Here is a 15,616-nt window from a genome sequence, read left to right on the forward strand (position 1 = left end):
TGTCAGCCAGTTACGATTTATGCCTTAAAGTCTTGCTGGAGGACATCGGCATCATCGAGCCTCTTCTGTCCCAGCCTGACTGTACCTGGCCCACCCACTTTTATTCGTTGGAATTCATTTCTTATAATTTATGGAGCTTTGGCATCAATTGCGGACAAAACCTAGGGTGGCCTATATGCAGCTTTTCTAAGAATGCCCACTCCTGCAGAGTGACATCCACCCATCAAGGCATTTTGATATTTGCATTTCAGGGCTGATAACTCTTGAGAGGAAAGTACTGAGGTGGGGTGATGTGCTGATTTCAGGAAGATTTTGCCTCAACTGTTTATCTCATGACATCTTTAACTACTTGCTGACCAGCTGCCGCAGTTGTACTGTGGCAGGTTGGCACGGCTGTGTGAATCGCCATCATTGTACGTCAGCCCTTTAAATCACTATAGTGGAAATCGCTATAGCAGGCACCGTGTCCCTGGAGCCGATGCGGGTGACCAGCTGGCACGATTGGCCCCTAGCGATTGCGGCACAGAGAGCCTAAACTGTCAGTGTAAACGGACAGATCCCCGTCCTGTCAGGGTTGGAGAGAGAGAGAGATCTGCTGCACCTAGTGATTAGGAACAGCATTCTCTCTTCTTTCAGGCAGCCCAGCCCCCATTCAGTTAGAAACACCTCCCTAGGACACACTTAACCCCTTGATCGCCCCTTAGTGTTAACCACTTCCCTGCCACTGACATAGCGATCAGAGCTATAAATAGCCACTGGTTACTGTGTAAATGTCAGGTGTTCGCTCTGTCCGCCAAAATGTCGCCACAATGTCGTAGTCCCGCAAAATCGCAGATTGTCACCATTACTAGTAAAATAATAAAAAAAGGACATAAATCTATCCTCTATTTTGTAGCCACTATAACTTTTGTGCAAACCAATCTTCCAAAAATACATAGAAGAATACATATTGGCCTAAACTGATGAAAAATTTTTTGTTTTTCTCATGACATCTTTAACTACTTGCCGACCAGCTGCCGCAGTTGTACTGTGCCAGGTTGGCACGGCTGTGTGAATCGCCATCATTGTACGTCAGCCCTTTAAATCACTATAGTGGAAATCGCTATAGCAGACACGTATCTGCACCGTGTCCCTGGAAAAAAAAGAGAAATTGGGGTATATTTATTATATCAAATTAAAAAAATATTGCCTTTTTTTTTTTTTTCAAAATTGGCCATCTTTTTCTTGTTTATAGTGAAATAAATAAAAACCGCAGAGGTGATCAAATACCACCAAAAAGCTCTATTTGTGGGGGGGAAAAAAGGACATAAATTTAGTTTGGGTACAACGTCGCACACCGGCGCAATTGTCAGTTAAAGCGACGCAGTGCCGTATCACAAAAAATGGCCTGGTCAGGAAGTGGGTAAATCCTTCTGGGTCTGAAGTGGTTAAAATGTTGGATTTCCTGGAGACAGGTCAGCGGGACAGATAGAAGAGTCAGTCTGGGTCTCGGTAGGAATGGGTCTAACCACTGCACACTCTATCCAGAGAGTGCCTTTGCATGCACTGATCATGTTGTTTATTGCTCCAGGTCCCTCTCAAACATGAAAATGTTGCAGTTTTCTTCACCACGGAAGAATGGGAGTATTATAACGAGCACAAGAACCTCTACAGTGACCTTGTAGCAACTACAGAAACTCCGCGATCTGAGCGATTACAACGTAAGTCTTCACGGGTTAAAGGATCATTAAAGAAAAATGTTTGTTTGTTATTTAAAAAAAAAAAAAAAAAAGTTTATACTTGCCTCAACTGTGCAGCTCGTTTTTCAGTGGCCCCCGAACCTGGTCTTCTGGGGTCCCCCGGCGGCTGTCTCGGCCCCCCCCTGCAAGGTCTCCACACCTTCACGCAAGCTCCCTCGCATGGTGAGGAGTGCTTGCGGCCGCACTTCTGTGATACAGTGAGCGGCTATGGCCGCCGGCTGTATCACTCACCTCCTCGCGTCACTGGATGTGATTGACAGCAGCGAGAGCCAATGGCTGCGCTGCTTTCAATCCATCCACTGTAACCAGTCAACGGCCAGGCTGAGGGGTGAAGAGGATGTCGGGGTGAGCGCAGGACTTTCAAGGGGTCAGGTAAGTAAAACGGGGGCTGGGGGGGGGGGCCGGTATTGTCGGATGTTTTTTTCACCTTAATGCATAGAATGCATTAAGGTGAAAAAACTTTTACCTTTACAACCCTTTTTAAGGGATGCAATCAGAAGCTGATGAGGTTATTCCTGCAAAACAGGAGAGAAGAAATGTCACTTAAGATGTAGATGTGCTTTACTACTGTCTTCAGTAAATTATACCGTAATGTACAGTGACTTGAAAAATATCCCTTGAATATTTTCCACATTTTGTCATGTTACAACCAAAAAACATAAATGTATTTGTGTTGTTCTATCACATAAAATCAGAATAAAAGTGGCACATAATTGTGAAGTGGAATGGAAAATGATAAATGGTTTTCAAGTTTTTCTACAAATATGTGAAAAGTGTGGGGTGTATTTGTACTCAGCCTACCTGAGTCAATATTTTGTAGAACCATCTTTCGCTGCAAGTCCTTTTGGGGATGTCTCTACCAACTTTGCACATCTAGAGTGACTTTTTTTTTTGTCCATTCTTCTTTGACAGAGCTTTAACTATTTTGCAGATTGGTTTAGGCTGGAATTCCACTTTGAGTCTGTGCTGAAAGTGGTTGTAAAACCTCATGAAATATGAAAAAAGCATATCTCCCTATAATGTCTACTTGTCTCAATCCAGAGCACTAAGTGTTGAATAGTAAGGTTCAATAAAGACACCAGTCCAACCTGAGTGAGTGTGGGTGCATGTCTACACGTATCCCTATCCCTATACATTGTCTCTAATTTAAGATGCTCATCTATTATGTTATTTATTTAAGGTCCCCATATAGCGCTGTCAATTTACGCAGCGCTCCACACATATATCGCACACTCAAGTCGGTCGCTACCCTCAAGGAGCCCACAATCCAAAGTTCCCAACTCACGTTCATATACTAGGGCCAATTTTGGACAGAAGCCAATTAACCTACCAGCATGTCTTTGGAGTGTGGGAGGAAACCGGAGTACCCAGGGGAAACGCACGCAGGCACAGTGAGAACATGCAAACTCCAGGCAGGTAGTGTCGTGGTTGGGATTTGAACCAGCTAGCCTTTTTACTGCTAGGTGAGAGTGCTAGGCACTACACCACGGTGCTGCGGTGTCATTTGTCTGCTGCTTCATTCCTCTGCTATCTGCATGAACTGCTTCTGACTAATTTTCTTGACGCCGAGAGAAAAATGGTGACGGGGAGGGAACACCGGCTGATTGACAGCCTCAGCTCTGTTCCTGTGTTCCTTTCCTCCAATGAGCTCTACAGTGTGTCATTTCAGCTCTCCATCCCCCCCCCTTTTTTTTTCCCCCCCCCAAACCTTCAGACAAGCTTTGTAAATTCTGGACTTAAGATGTAGAGAAGACTGCAGATAAACAGGTAGAACTTATGTAGGAGGATTTGGTTTTTATCTGTTTATCACCTGAGGCCAGTCGAGGTATATTTCAAAATGAATTCTAGAAAGTATTTTACTGAAAGGGTAGTTAATGCTTGGAATAAACATTTGGCAGAAGTAGTGAGACACTTAACAGTAAATTGCTTCAAATATGCTTGGGACAAACCTAGGTCTAAGGTTAATCAAAAATAGAAAAGTGACAGCAGAAAAAGGACTAAAACATAAAAACAAGCAGACTCGATGGACTACTAATGTGAGGGTTTACAACCATTTTAATGCTGTTTATGATGGTTAATTTGCCGTTACTGTGTCCTTTTGATTTGCCTGTATATTGGAGTATTCTAATACAGGGCTCCGGCCACCCTCCCCTCTGTGACTATGCATTCCTTGCTAAAAATTGAGGCCTTTTGGAGGGGTAGGCTCTTAGAATAATGCCTGGGGTATAAGCCCAACAAAGCTTTGCCGGTGTCTGATCACCTGAAGGTAGCGGCCTATAACCCAAGGTCTATGGATATGCAGCCGGTGTCCTGCATTGTACTCCACGATACGGAATGCAAGTTGAAACCCCTCCTTGTGCTAAGTATTGTTTTTTGTTTGTGTTTTACCAGTTATTTTTTACTTTCTACCCGTGTTTCAACAGGTCGAACAGTTCTCAAAGAAGCAGCCAAACCACAAGCAAAACGCAGAAGAACTAAAATAGTGAAAGGGCCGCGAAAAAGAAGGTACATCCGGAAAAAGGACAGGAAGCCTGCCTCACAGGATAACCATACCTCAGAAAATGGTACGGGGTACAAAACTGATGAGAGCGATGAAACCTTCGACCCCCGATTAATGGTGAAGTGCAAAGAGTGTGACCGAAAATTCCAGAACAAGGCCGCCTACTTATCTCATCAAAGAGCTCACACTCGGGTGTTTAAATGCAACCTTTGCGGCATTTTTCTGTCAAATAAGCAGCTTCTTATCCAGCACAAGAAGCAGCATGCCGAATCAAAGCCGTTTGCTTGTCCCACCTGCGGCAAGCATTTTCCCCGCCTTGTTAACCTTGAAGTACACCAGCGATTACACAGCGGTGAGCGTCCCTTCTCCTGCACCGAATGCAACAAAGGTTTCTCTTGCCTGGCGAACCTAATTAAACACAGTCGCATTCATACCGGAGAGAAACCATTTACATGCACCGAGTGTGGCAAATCCTTCGTCAAGAGCTCACATCTTTCACGGCACAAACGCATTCACACGGGCGAGAAGCCATATACCTGTGAGCATTGCGGCAAGCGGTTTACGAACAAAGAAAATTTGGTGACCCATCGGCGCTATCACACGGGGGAGAAGCCTTTCTCGTGCGGCGAGTGCGATAAAAAGTTCTCGTTTAAATCACACATGATCATCCACCAGCGCATGCATACAGGAGAGAAGCCATTCCCGTGCACTGACTGTGGTCGGAGTTTTGCAGATCGCTCTCACTTACTTAAGCACATGCGTTGTCACACGGGCGAGAAGCCATACCCTTGTAAACACTGCGGGAGGTGCTTTGCCCGGCGCTCACACTGCAGCAACCACGAAAAGACGCACATGCGTGAAAAGAAGTTCCAGTGTACTGATTGTGGAAAGGGGTTTGGGCTGAAGAGCCAGCTGAAAAGGCATTGGAAGACCCACTAAGTATTGGAAATTAGACTCTTTTCTTCTATATGGATGACTAGAGCAAATAGAGCTCTTTCCAATAAAGTTTTAAGGCCCTTGAATTGCTAATCGGAGACCAGTGCTGCTGTGTAAGCACCTCGATCCCAAAGAGTTCAGGATCGAGTAGAAGATCATTGTAACCATAAAGACAGCTCTCTTTTTCCACTATCGGACATTTTGCCATAGAATTTACTTGGGTGCAAAGGAAAACACTAAAAAGGCTAAACTTTCAGTTTTCGTATGGAGAAGGAAATAGTTGACAACCATGCTAAGTTTTTATTGCTGTCTGTGCCCCTGCTAGGTGCATTCTCTAATTATCCTATAAAACATTCGAGAGGTATCCAACCTTTTTGAGCTGTCACTAAAACGGGAATAGAGGGGGAAATCTTTGACGGGGACACTTTTTCTGTACCTTTTAGGTTTTAGTCCTTTCCTACTCTATTCAAAGATAAAAAAAGGATTTAGATAGTGAATTTAAAGAATAACTGTTGACTTGACTCACTAAGGGCTTGTTTGCACTTGCTTCAAAATGTGGCATTGGACGCACTTTGCTAAAGCACTCTGAATGGCAATCAAAGCCCCTGTCACTAAATACAATGTGTGAACAGGACTCTAAGGTAACCATTTTGTTTCGCTTAAAAAAAATGAAGCACCAAAAAAGCATGGGGTATAAAGCCTCCCTAGAAGTCTATATCTCACCTTAAATTATTTAGGGACTTTTATTGAGCCTTCGTTTTGGCGGTATTGCAGGTATGAGATATCCCAGGATGCACTGGGAAACCAACAAGTGAACTGGAAAGATGTCAGCAGTTACTTCCAGTTCATGTGTATATATCCTGGAAGTGTCTGGTGCAGACATCACATCTAGTGAGCAGGGTGCGGAGCAACTAGCAGATGGCACACGTGGTGTTCAACATGGGAATGCTATAGTGGAAGGTGAGCAGAGACTGAAGAGAGGACTGAGCGGCAGAGGATCAGCAGAGCAAGAGAAACTGGCAATGTCACACGTAGTGCGCAGCGCAGAAGCTACATAGTGGGAGGTGAGTAGGGACAGGAGAGGGGGAGGAGGATCAGCAAACCATCGGTAGTGCTGGGGGTTACTACTGAGCAGGGGATCTGCTGAACGAGGGTACTAATAAGCTGGGATTCCACTGGGCCCCTTTATCACAGAAAATCAACACACTGGGCATTTGCCAAGCTTTAAAAAAATGCATCACTAAAGCATCAACCTAGAATGTTGAAGTGGTAGGTGCTTTTAATGTGTGTTTAAAGGTGAAGCAAGTGTAAATAAGCTCTGACTCTGCTGCAAGTTTTTCTTTTAGAGAAGTAACAAACTCATTTGGATGGTTAACTGTACAACGGTCAACATTTAAGCTTTTAAATGCATGTACCGTGCATGATTTACCTGTCCTTCATACAGCTTTAGTCCTCCTCCCCACCTTAATCATGTGACTGGATAGCAAGGAGAGGAGCTGCAGACTTGTGAGCTCATCTCTTTGCTATTCTGTTCTCTCCTCCCATCAACATGCTTCTTGCACTGCAGCACAATTAGACTCCTTGTGCTGCTTTATTATACAGGGACCGCAAAAGGCTGACACCAAGTCAATTCAGGTACAAATACTGCTTGCGTTAAAAAAATAAAAATGCATTTAAATATGTATTAATGATTTACATAGGTGCATTACGTTGTGTATATAATATCTGCCTGGAGTTCAGCTTTAATTCCAGCCCCTGCAACTAATAGCTTTCTTCCATGTGTTCCCCCACCACTTTGTTTGCAACCTGGAGTGAAGAGAAGAACCCTGTGTAAGAGCTCAGCCATACTTTATAGCCTACAAAGGGCTGAGAACTCTCCAACTGCTCCATGTCTTGACACTGGGTGCCTGAGCAGCCCAGCCAATTGCCAAGTATATGTGGTGTTGCATGGTAGAAAGAGAGGTGAGTTGCATTTCTTCTGGGATAGTACAGTATGGGACACAGGCTCTGTGATCATTAGGACTGGGTCATGTGCAGCTACTTTCACGTGATTGGACACACTGGCCAAAAAAAAAGTTTTTGCTAGTGTCCTTAGGTGATGGACCTCTTCTCTCTCATAGAAGCTTACCTTTATCACTCAGAAAGATATGGAAGTAAAACACAATAAGACAGAGATATCCCACCAAGCTGATTCTTCTATCAAGATTCCTCCTACACCAGTGGTCTCCAAACTGCAGCCCTGGGGGCAGATGTGGCCCTTGGCTTGCTTCTATCTTGCCCTTGGGGCACTTCCATCCACAACTGACACTAATGATGGGGTACTATTCCTCCCACTGGCATCAATGGTGGGGTGCTGTTACTCCCATTGATATCAACAGTAGGGCAATATTCCCTCCACTAAAATAAATTATGGGGTATTGTTTACTTCCACTGGCCACAGTGTGGCCCCCCCTAAAGCCTGAAGGACAGTAAACTGGCCCTTCCTTTTGAAAGTTTGGAGACCCCTGTCCTACACCATAGCTATTGCACCTCCATAATGTAGCTTCTAGATTTGTTGACTCCTCGGCAGAGCCGCAGAGGGACCAGACCCTGGTGCATGGAAGAAGCAGGGCCAACCTATAATGTTGCTGCCATACACTGGATTCTGCTGCAGGTTCTTGCCTTGGCACATAAGGCAATGCTTGGAGTTCAGGCTGCTTTCCAGGGACATGATCTGCCAGAGGCAGAACCCTATCCCTGAAATCCAGAGTATGCCCATCCTGGAGGTCAAAAAATGGGAAGGGCTCCCCTAAATTGGGGATTTTAGGCAGCAAAACATAGAAAAAGGGGGATAATAATGAATAAACAATGTATGGAAAAAAATCTGTATTTATTAGTATGAAAAAAACCTTAACATGGTCATTGAAACATGAGCTCCAGTGGGAAATTAGTAATAAAAGAGAAACGGATACATATTGACAGACAATGGTTTCATATCAACATTATACAATAAATGTCATAATTATGAAACAATGGTGGCTCTGACATGTTTCAACACACACTGGGGTCTTCTTCAGCTGGGAAAATATGTAACGATTACTTATTACGCACACTATTGACATTTCATAATCATATAAGGTGCGAACAGTTGATATAATTACCCCATAAAATGTATCCAAAGAGAGGAGAAGCTTATTCCCACATGGAGGACCTCTTACTTAAAGTGGGGTTCCACCCTAAAGTGGAACTTCTGCTGATCGGAACCCTCCCCCCCTCCGGTGTCACAATTGGCACCTTTCAGGGGGGAGGGGGGTGGAGATACCTGTCAAAGACAGGTATTTACACCCACTTCCGGGCATAGACTCCCGTGGGAGTCTATGCCTCTTCCTGTCCTGCCGCGCTGTCTGCTGGGACACACACAGGTCCCAGAGACAGCGCAGACAATTCCTATTGCGCTGCGCAACTCGCGCATGCGCAGTAGGGAACCGGGAAGTGAAGCCGATTCGCTTCACTTCCTGATTCCCTCACCTACAATGGTGGCGGCAGCAGCCGAGAGCCGAGCGATCGATCGGCCTCGGCTGCCGGCATCGCTGGATCCCGGGACAGGTGAGTGTCCATTTATTAAAAGTCAGCAGCTGTAGTATTTATAGCTGCTGGCTTTTAATATTTTTTTCCCCAGTACAGTCCCTCTTTAAAAAGGTTCTGGATTACTCCACAGATGCCACAGTCAAGAACGGGCCAAAACCACAGTATGGCTTACAAGAGGTCACACTTGTAGAGCCCCACCCCTCTTCCCTAAGCAGAAACGAAGGGGGCACAACCACTCAATGATGCGGGTAGGGACAGGCAACACCTATGGCAGAAATTCAAAAATGAGATTGTATTTAGTATAATATATACGAGTTTATACAGGCCATATGTCATATGGCTCTAACATACTGTACGGGCAAAAAATTACGCCCCTACGTATATATATCAAGCCATTTATGCTTGAATCTGTGTCCTGATCTGAATCCTGGAGGTCAAAGCCATGATGGGGGATTTCCCTTGTTAATCTTTCCTACAGATGCATCAGTGGTAAGTACAGGGTGGACACCTGTTAAATATCTGTGCCCAATTTGTTGCTCTGGATCCCATCTGGGGTATGTGGGAGCCGCCAACCATACTGTCAGTGGTTGCATCTGCAAGCCAGGAGCATCAAAATTTGGTGCCCTTTCTAGCTGCTATTTTGCACCTAAAATGGTGCTAGTGCAAGGGCCGGTTTATGGAAAGTGTTTAGGTTTGACCTCGTATCATATGGTTTTGGTAAATCCTGAAGCTGATTTGTACAATGTATGGCCAACCTTAGGCTAGCAGGGAGTGGGAAGAGTTGTATAGAGAGATGTCCCTGCAGCCTTCTTTTTTGAACGTGCCTAATCACCTGAAGGTAACTGCAAATAACCCAGGCATAATGATTAAAGGATAAGGTCACCTTTTGGAACATGTTCCAGCAGATGCAGCCAGGCAAATCATAATGGGTGTTCATTTATTTTTTTTATTTTTTTCCCCAGACCTAATCTATTATGAAAAGGGTGAGCATGAGGCATGGAAACACCATAAATAGAAATATATGTATTTTTCTAAACTTCCCATCGACCTATATAACATGACTTTTAATAAGATTTTTTTTTTTTTTTTCTACTTGAAATAATTAAAGTAGCACTCCAGTCAGGACACTTTTTTTATTTATTTTTTTGCTTTGGGTATAGTTGAAAAGGGTTGTATATACATCCTATTTGAAGTGATTGTAAACGATCACCTTGTAAAACAACCCATTCAGCGTAACCACTTCACACCCAACGACATCATAAGACATTGTCGACTTTGAGTGGCGTGCAGCTACTGGCCCCATTCAGATATCATCTTTTACAGGAAGCGGGAATGTCAAAATCGAAAAATGTAAAAGTAAAATAAACAAAAAAAAAAAGAAAAGTGTGCGCGTGCACAAGCGAACGCATTCGTAGGTCTCACCCACGTACGTAAACAACGTTCAAACCCCACATGTGAGGTATCGCCTTGAACGTTCGAGCAAGAGCAATAATTCTAGCGCTAGACCTCCTCTGTAACTCTAAATTTTTACAGGTTACCTGTTTAAAGTGTCACCTATAGGTATTTTCACGTACTGAAGTTTCAAATTGCGTACACACTCGTTAGATATCTATGTACTCGGCGTAGCCTCGTCTTTCGCATTATGCAAACAAATTGGGCTAACTTAACTGTTTTTTTATTTTTTATGCATGAAACAGGCCCCCCCTCCCCAAAAAATTTGAAAAATGACTGCGCAAATACTGTGCAAGATAAAGTTGCAACGACCACCATTCTATTCCCTAGGGTCTCTGCTAAAAAAAAAAAACATATATAATATTTGGGGGTTCTGAGTAATTTTCTCGCAAAAAAAGTGATTTTTACACGTAGGAGTGAAGTGTCAGAAATGGCCTGAGTATTTTATAATGCATTTTTATTTTTATAAATGATCACATTCCCTCTGTTTTCAGCTGCATAAGAACTGGGGGGAGGAGAATCAGCAGTACACTGAGCTTCCCAGTGAATGGCAGTGCAGGGGGGGTGTGTAAAGACAAGGATCATTGCAGGAGAGCAGGCTGAGTTCCCAGGACAGCCAAGCTCTGACCACGCTGTGTTCCCCTGCTTAGTGTGGTCAGTTTTTAATAGGAAAGCAGAAGGTCTGGCAGGATCACCAGTAATTTTACATAAAGCAAACAGGATACTTTATCATACAAGTATATGGCACAGCACACACATATCGAGAATATATGAAGGGTTGGGGTCATAGGTTCACTTTCTTTCTTTATTTTATTTCTTTGTTATGCATTAGCAAAGCCAAGGTTTACTTTAAAGGAGAACGTAACTTTATTAAAAGTTATCCATGAAAATTTTCCCGCCTCGGTGTCACCCACACACCTAAATACTTACCTTGAGCTCACCATGCAGCTCCTCATTGAGCAGCCCAGTCCCGTGCCACACAGACTTGGCAGGAAACAAAGTCCCAGGTGGGCACTGTGCCTACTGCACATCACATACCTACTGCAGCCCTGTGCATTTTTATGGCTGAACTTTAGTCTGCTGCAAGGCTGGAAACTGTCATGTGTACAGACCATTCTTGGAAATGAATGAGGCCGCAATGCTCATGCGTAGTGAGCATAGGTCTCAACCAGAATTTTTTTTCTGCAAAGTGTGCGGTGCCACACAAGACTTCACTGTGAAGAATTTCTGATTTGAACTCTTAGGCCGCGTACACACAATTGGAATTATGGTCGGAGAAAGCTCTGATGGTTTTCCGGACGGAATTCCGCTCAAATTGTCTTGCCTACACACGGTCACACCAAATTCCAATCATCAAGAACACGGTGACGTACATCACGATGATGAGCCGAGAAAAAATCAAGCTCAATGCTTCCGAGCATGCGTCAAATTGTTTCCAAGGTATTTTGTGTGTCGGAATTGCTGCAGACGATCGGAATTTCCGACGGAAAAAGTTTCTGTCGGAAATATTGAGAACATGCTTTCAAATTATTGCTGGCGGGAATTTGGCCAACTAAATTCCAATGGAGGCTTCACACAGTCACATTCCGATGAAAAGCTCTCATCGGTCTTTTGCTGGCAAAATTCCGATCGTGTGTACGCGGCATAACAGGGAGAGAACTATCAGCCAGAGCTCTGACATGCCTCAGTTGCCTTATGTATGTGTTCTTATGAAGAGATTGGAGTCAGGCCCCTTTCACATGGGGACCTCCATGAAGCAGGAATTCTCTCTCCGCTGAGCAGACAGATTCCAGGTCCACTCCGCCATGCAGTGCAGATGCAGCCTGCTCTCGCCTATGGGGTAATCGGATAGAAATCTGTCTGTTTCCATCCAATCCATCAGGCGGATGGGGAATAGGTCCCCATCTGTCTGTTTTTGGTGGACAGAATCAGATGGCGATGGGTGTCAGCGTACATCTGCTACTCCATAGCAGAGACTGGAGGGTCCGATCGGGCCCACCTGAAAAACTGATGATTAATCGGCTCGCCCGTGTCAAAGGGGCCTTATACTATACGGCGAAAAGTATGTGGACACTTCAACAACCTCATATAGGTCCAATGATTGACATCCCATTCTAAAACTCTAGGCATTAATGTTGAGTTATGCCTGTGTCCCTGCCCTACTCTTCCTTTGGTTTAAACAGCCCAAATCTTGTGCAAAACCAAATGAAAGCTGTTAAAACCACAAAGTACATTTGTGAGGTCAGGTACTAATGTCGGATGAGAAGATCTTTTTGTAGGTCAGTCAAGTTCTTCCAAGTGTTCCAATCCTGACCAAAGATATTGAGTATGGTTAAGTATGGTTAAGGCCAAGGAATCTTTTTGCAGGCCAATCAAGTTCCTCCGTGCCAAATTAACCAAACCATGTCTTTATGGCTTTATACACGGGCACACAGTCATGCTGGGACAGAAAAGGGGCCTTCACCACATTGTTGCCATGAGGTGGTTGTCTAAAAAAATATTTTCTATATTTTTAAATCTGGGGTCAACCCATCTTTGTTTGTTCTAGCATCTTCTCTTACATTAAAGGAAAAATCACTATAGGCTGGAGTTACTAATCATTATGCACAAAGGCACATGCAGTAGTTGCATTCAAACATCCTTTTGGATACCAAAAATGTAATGTTCTTTCTATTATGGGAAACTATTATTTTTTATATTTCCCCACCTGTGTACAGTTTTTCAGCCAACTTGGAGGCCATACTTGGATATAAAACAACCATTTTGAATCCGAATAATGCCATTTACTCCTCTTTTGTATAAATGGTTGTAATGTAGTATAGTATTTTCATGAACTGTTGTATGTAAATACAAATTGCTGTCCGTACTTTTGAAAGGCTAGAGCCTAAAAAGTGACAATAGAGGACTGAATTTTGTGATGTTATTCACAACTATGTGAGTGAAAGCTCCTCCGCCTGTAAACCAACAGAGATATGTGACAATGATAAAACTTTCTTGTACAGCATAGTACTAAGTTAGCTGTCATATTAGGTGATGAAGGGGACCTGGGATAAAGGATGTATTATTTTGTTGGATTAAAGAATAGAAACTCTACTGTGTATTTGGAAAATATCTTTTTTTTTTTTTATCGTCTCTTTTATTATAGATCTAAGTGCTCACTGCTTAAGTATAAGATTACATTTTTGTGTTCAAACACAAACTACTCACATAAAATTGATAAAAACACAGCATGTAAAGCTGACAATCGTGTTAGTTCCGTAGGGCAGCAGCGGGTGACGTCATGCGTAGCTCCTGCCCCGTACGCGTTACGTTCAATCAGAATTTCGATGTCACCGGACTCCTTCCCCTTCCCTTAGCTGATGGAGGCACTTGGGGAAGGGGGGAGGAGTCCGGTGACGTCAATGTCCGTGATGTCACCGGAACTCCAACAGAACTCCCGGAAGCTGGCGGAGAGGTGAGTAGCGATCAAAAGAATTTTGATCGATCAAAAAAATTAACGATTTAATAGAGGAATTAATCTTTAATTTCCACAGCCCTATTTTTTTTACATATGAATTGTCCTATAATAGTTGACTATGGATGTGTAAATATGTTCAGATTTGCCATTATATTATAAGGAAGTAAATTTCATGATTAAAGCATAATTCTAACCAAAAATAACAAGACAAAATGAATAGGCCAGTAAAAGATACAGTAAAAAAAAAAAGCCAGTATTTGCTGCAATATTCACCTTTGATACTAAGTACCCAGCGGTCACGGATGCTCTCGAGTGCGCGCCCTAGGGGCCGCGCGAGAGCGGAATTCTGGGAGGACGTCATATGACGGCCTCCCAGAGTTAAGCAGCCGCCCTGTAGCCGTCATTTTGCTATGGGCCGGTTGTTAAGTGGTTAAAGGACCAGGATCTGAATAATTTTTTTTTTTTGGATTAACAAACACTTTAACTTTGTATTGACACCTGCAGCAGTTGGCATAGGGCAGTGTGAACCATCGGTGGGCGACATGCGATGCGGGAACCGTACTTGATTTGTACAATATCTCGCATCGCAGCAGCGTGAACCAAGCCTTAAAGCTGAGGTTTAGTGATTTTTTTAAATAGCACGAGGGATGGTACTTACATGAATGAAGAGTGTCCGATGTGCTGGTGGCTGCTGTGTCCCTTGAAATCTTCAGTCCTCTGCCCCCAGGATGCCTCCACAGCTGTGATCTTCCAGCACTGCGGGGGTTAATGCAACAAAGGTGCCGATTATGGACCCTGCTTTCTGCCCTCCTTCTCCATTTGTAGAAGCCCTACTATTGGTTCCTGCAATGAAGACCAATCTCCCATCATGGGTTGATGTAAAGGGGGGGGGGGGGGGTATGAATAGGGCAGAGCGCACTACTGTGGCGGGGGGGAGGGGTGGGTTTATGATATGAGAGGGGTTAGTGCTGTAGGGGGTTGATGTAAAGAGGGATGGTGCTGTGGGGGTGTTGTGAAAATGGCAGAGCACACTACTAAAAGGGATGGGAGTGCAGTGGGGGGTCAGTGCTGAGGGGGGAGGTAATGTGAAGGGGGAGCGGGTGACATAAAAGGGGGCATGCTGTGAGCGGTGATATCAAAGTGGGGAGGGTGATGTGAAGCAAGCAGTGCTGTGGGGGATGATGTGAAGAGGGTAGAGCACACCACTGTGGGGGGGATTTATGATGTGTTTATACACCAATTAGCCATAACATTATGGTAAAGAAAATAACATAAATTTTCTCATTACAATGACATCTGAAAGTGGGTGGGCTATCTTAGGCGGAAAGTGAACATATTATCCCTGAAGTCGATGTGTTGAAAGCAGAAAAATATGTAGGCGTAAGGAGTTGAACAACTTTGACAAGGGCCAAATTGTAATGGCTAGACGATTGGGTCAAACTATGTCCAAAACTGAAGCTCTTGTGGAATGTTCCTGGTCTACAGTGGTCAGGACCAACCAAAAATGGTCCAAAGAAGGTAAACTGGTGAACTGTCAATAGGGTCATGGGATGGCCAAGGCTTATTGATGCACATGGGGAGCAAAGGCTGGCCCCTGTAGTCCAATCCAATAGAAGTACCTCAGATTGCGGAAAGCGTAATGCTGGTTCCGATAGAATGATGTCAGAACACACAGTGCATCACAGTTGGTTGTGTATGTAGCAGAAGACCGGTTTTGGTGCCAATGCTGATTCGTGTCCACAGTCAAAAGTGCATGCAATGGGCACGTGAGCATCAGAACTGGACCACAAGCAATGGAAGTAGGTGTCTCGGTCTGAGGAACTAAAGAATAGTTTGATGAACATAATAACGAGTTGGAGGTGTTAACTTGGCCTCAGCATTCTCCAGAGCACTAGCCAATCGCTGGATAAAGATGCACTGGGAAAACAAGTCCAATCCATGGAGGTCCCACCTCACAACTTATAT

General features: G+C 44.0%; 1 protein-coding gene across 1 annotated transcript in view; it reads left to right on the top strand.

Annotated features, from left to right (window-relative positions):
• LOC143958159 (uncharacterized) overlaps window positions 1-13,287 on the top strand; it is a 47,301-nt gene extending 34,014 nt beyond the window's left edge. The window contains exons 10-11 of the mRNA XM_077467616.1: window positions 1,571-1,700; window positions 4,163-13,287. Of these exons, the coding sequence (XP_077323742.1) occupies window positions 1,571-1,700; window positions 4,163-5,178 (1,146 nt within the window). The 3' untranslated portion in view covers window positions 5,179-13,287. The remainder of the gene's footprint in view (window positions 1-1,570; window positions 1,701-4,162) is intronic.
• Window positions 13,288-15,616: the final 2,329 nt, after the last annotated feature.

Source organism: Lithobates pipiens, unplaced genomic scaffold (assembly GCF_037356315.1).
Source record: "Lithobates pipiens isolate NorthernLeopardFrog02 unplaced genomic scaffold, aLitPip1_a1.2 Scaffold_59, whole genome shotgun sequence".
Classification (NCBI taxonomy): Eukaryota; Metazoa; Chordata; class Amphibia; order Anura; family Ranidae; genus Lithobates; species Lithobates pipiens.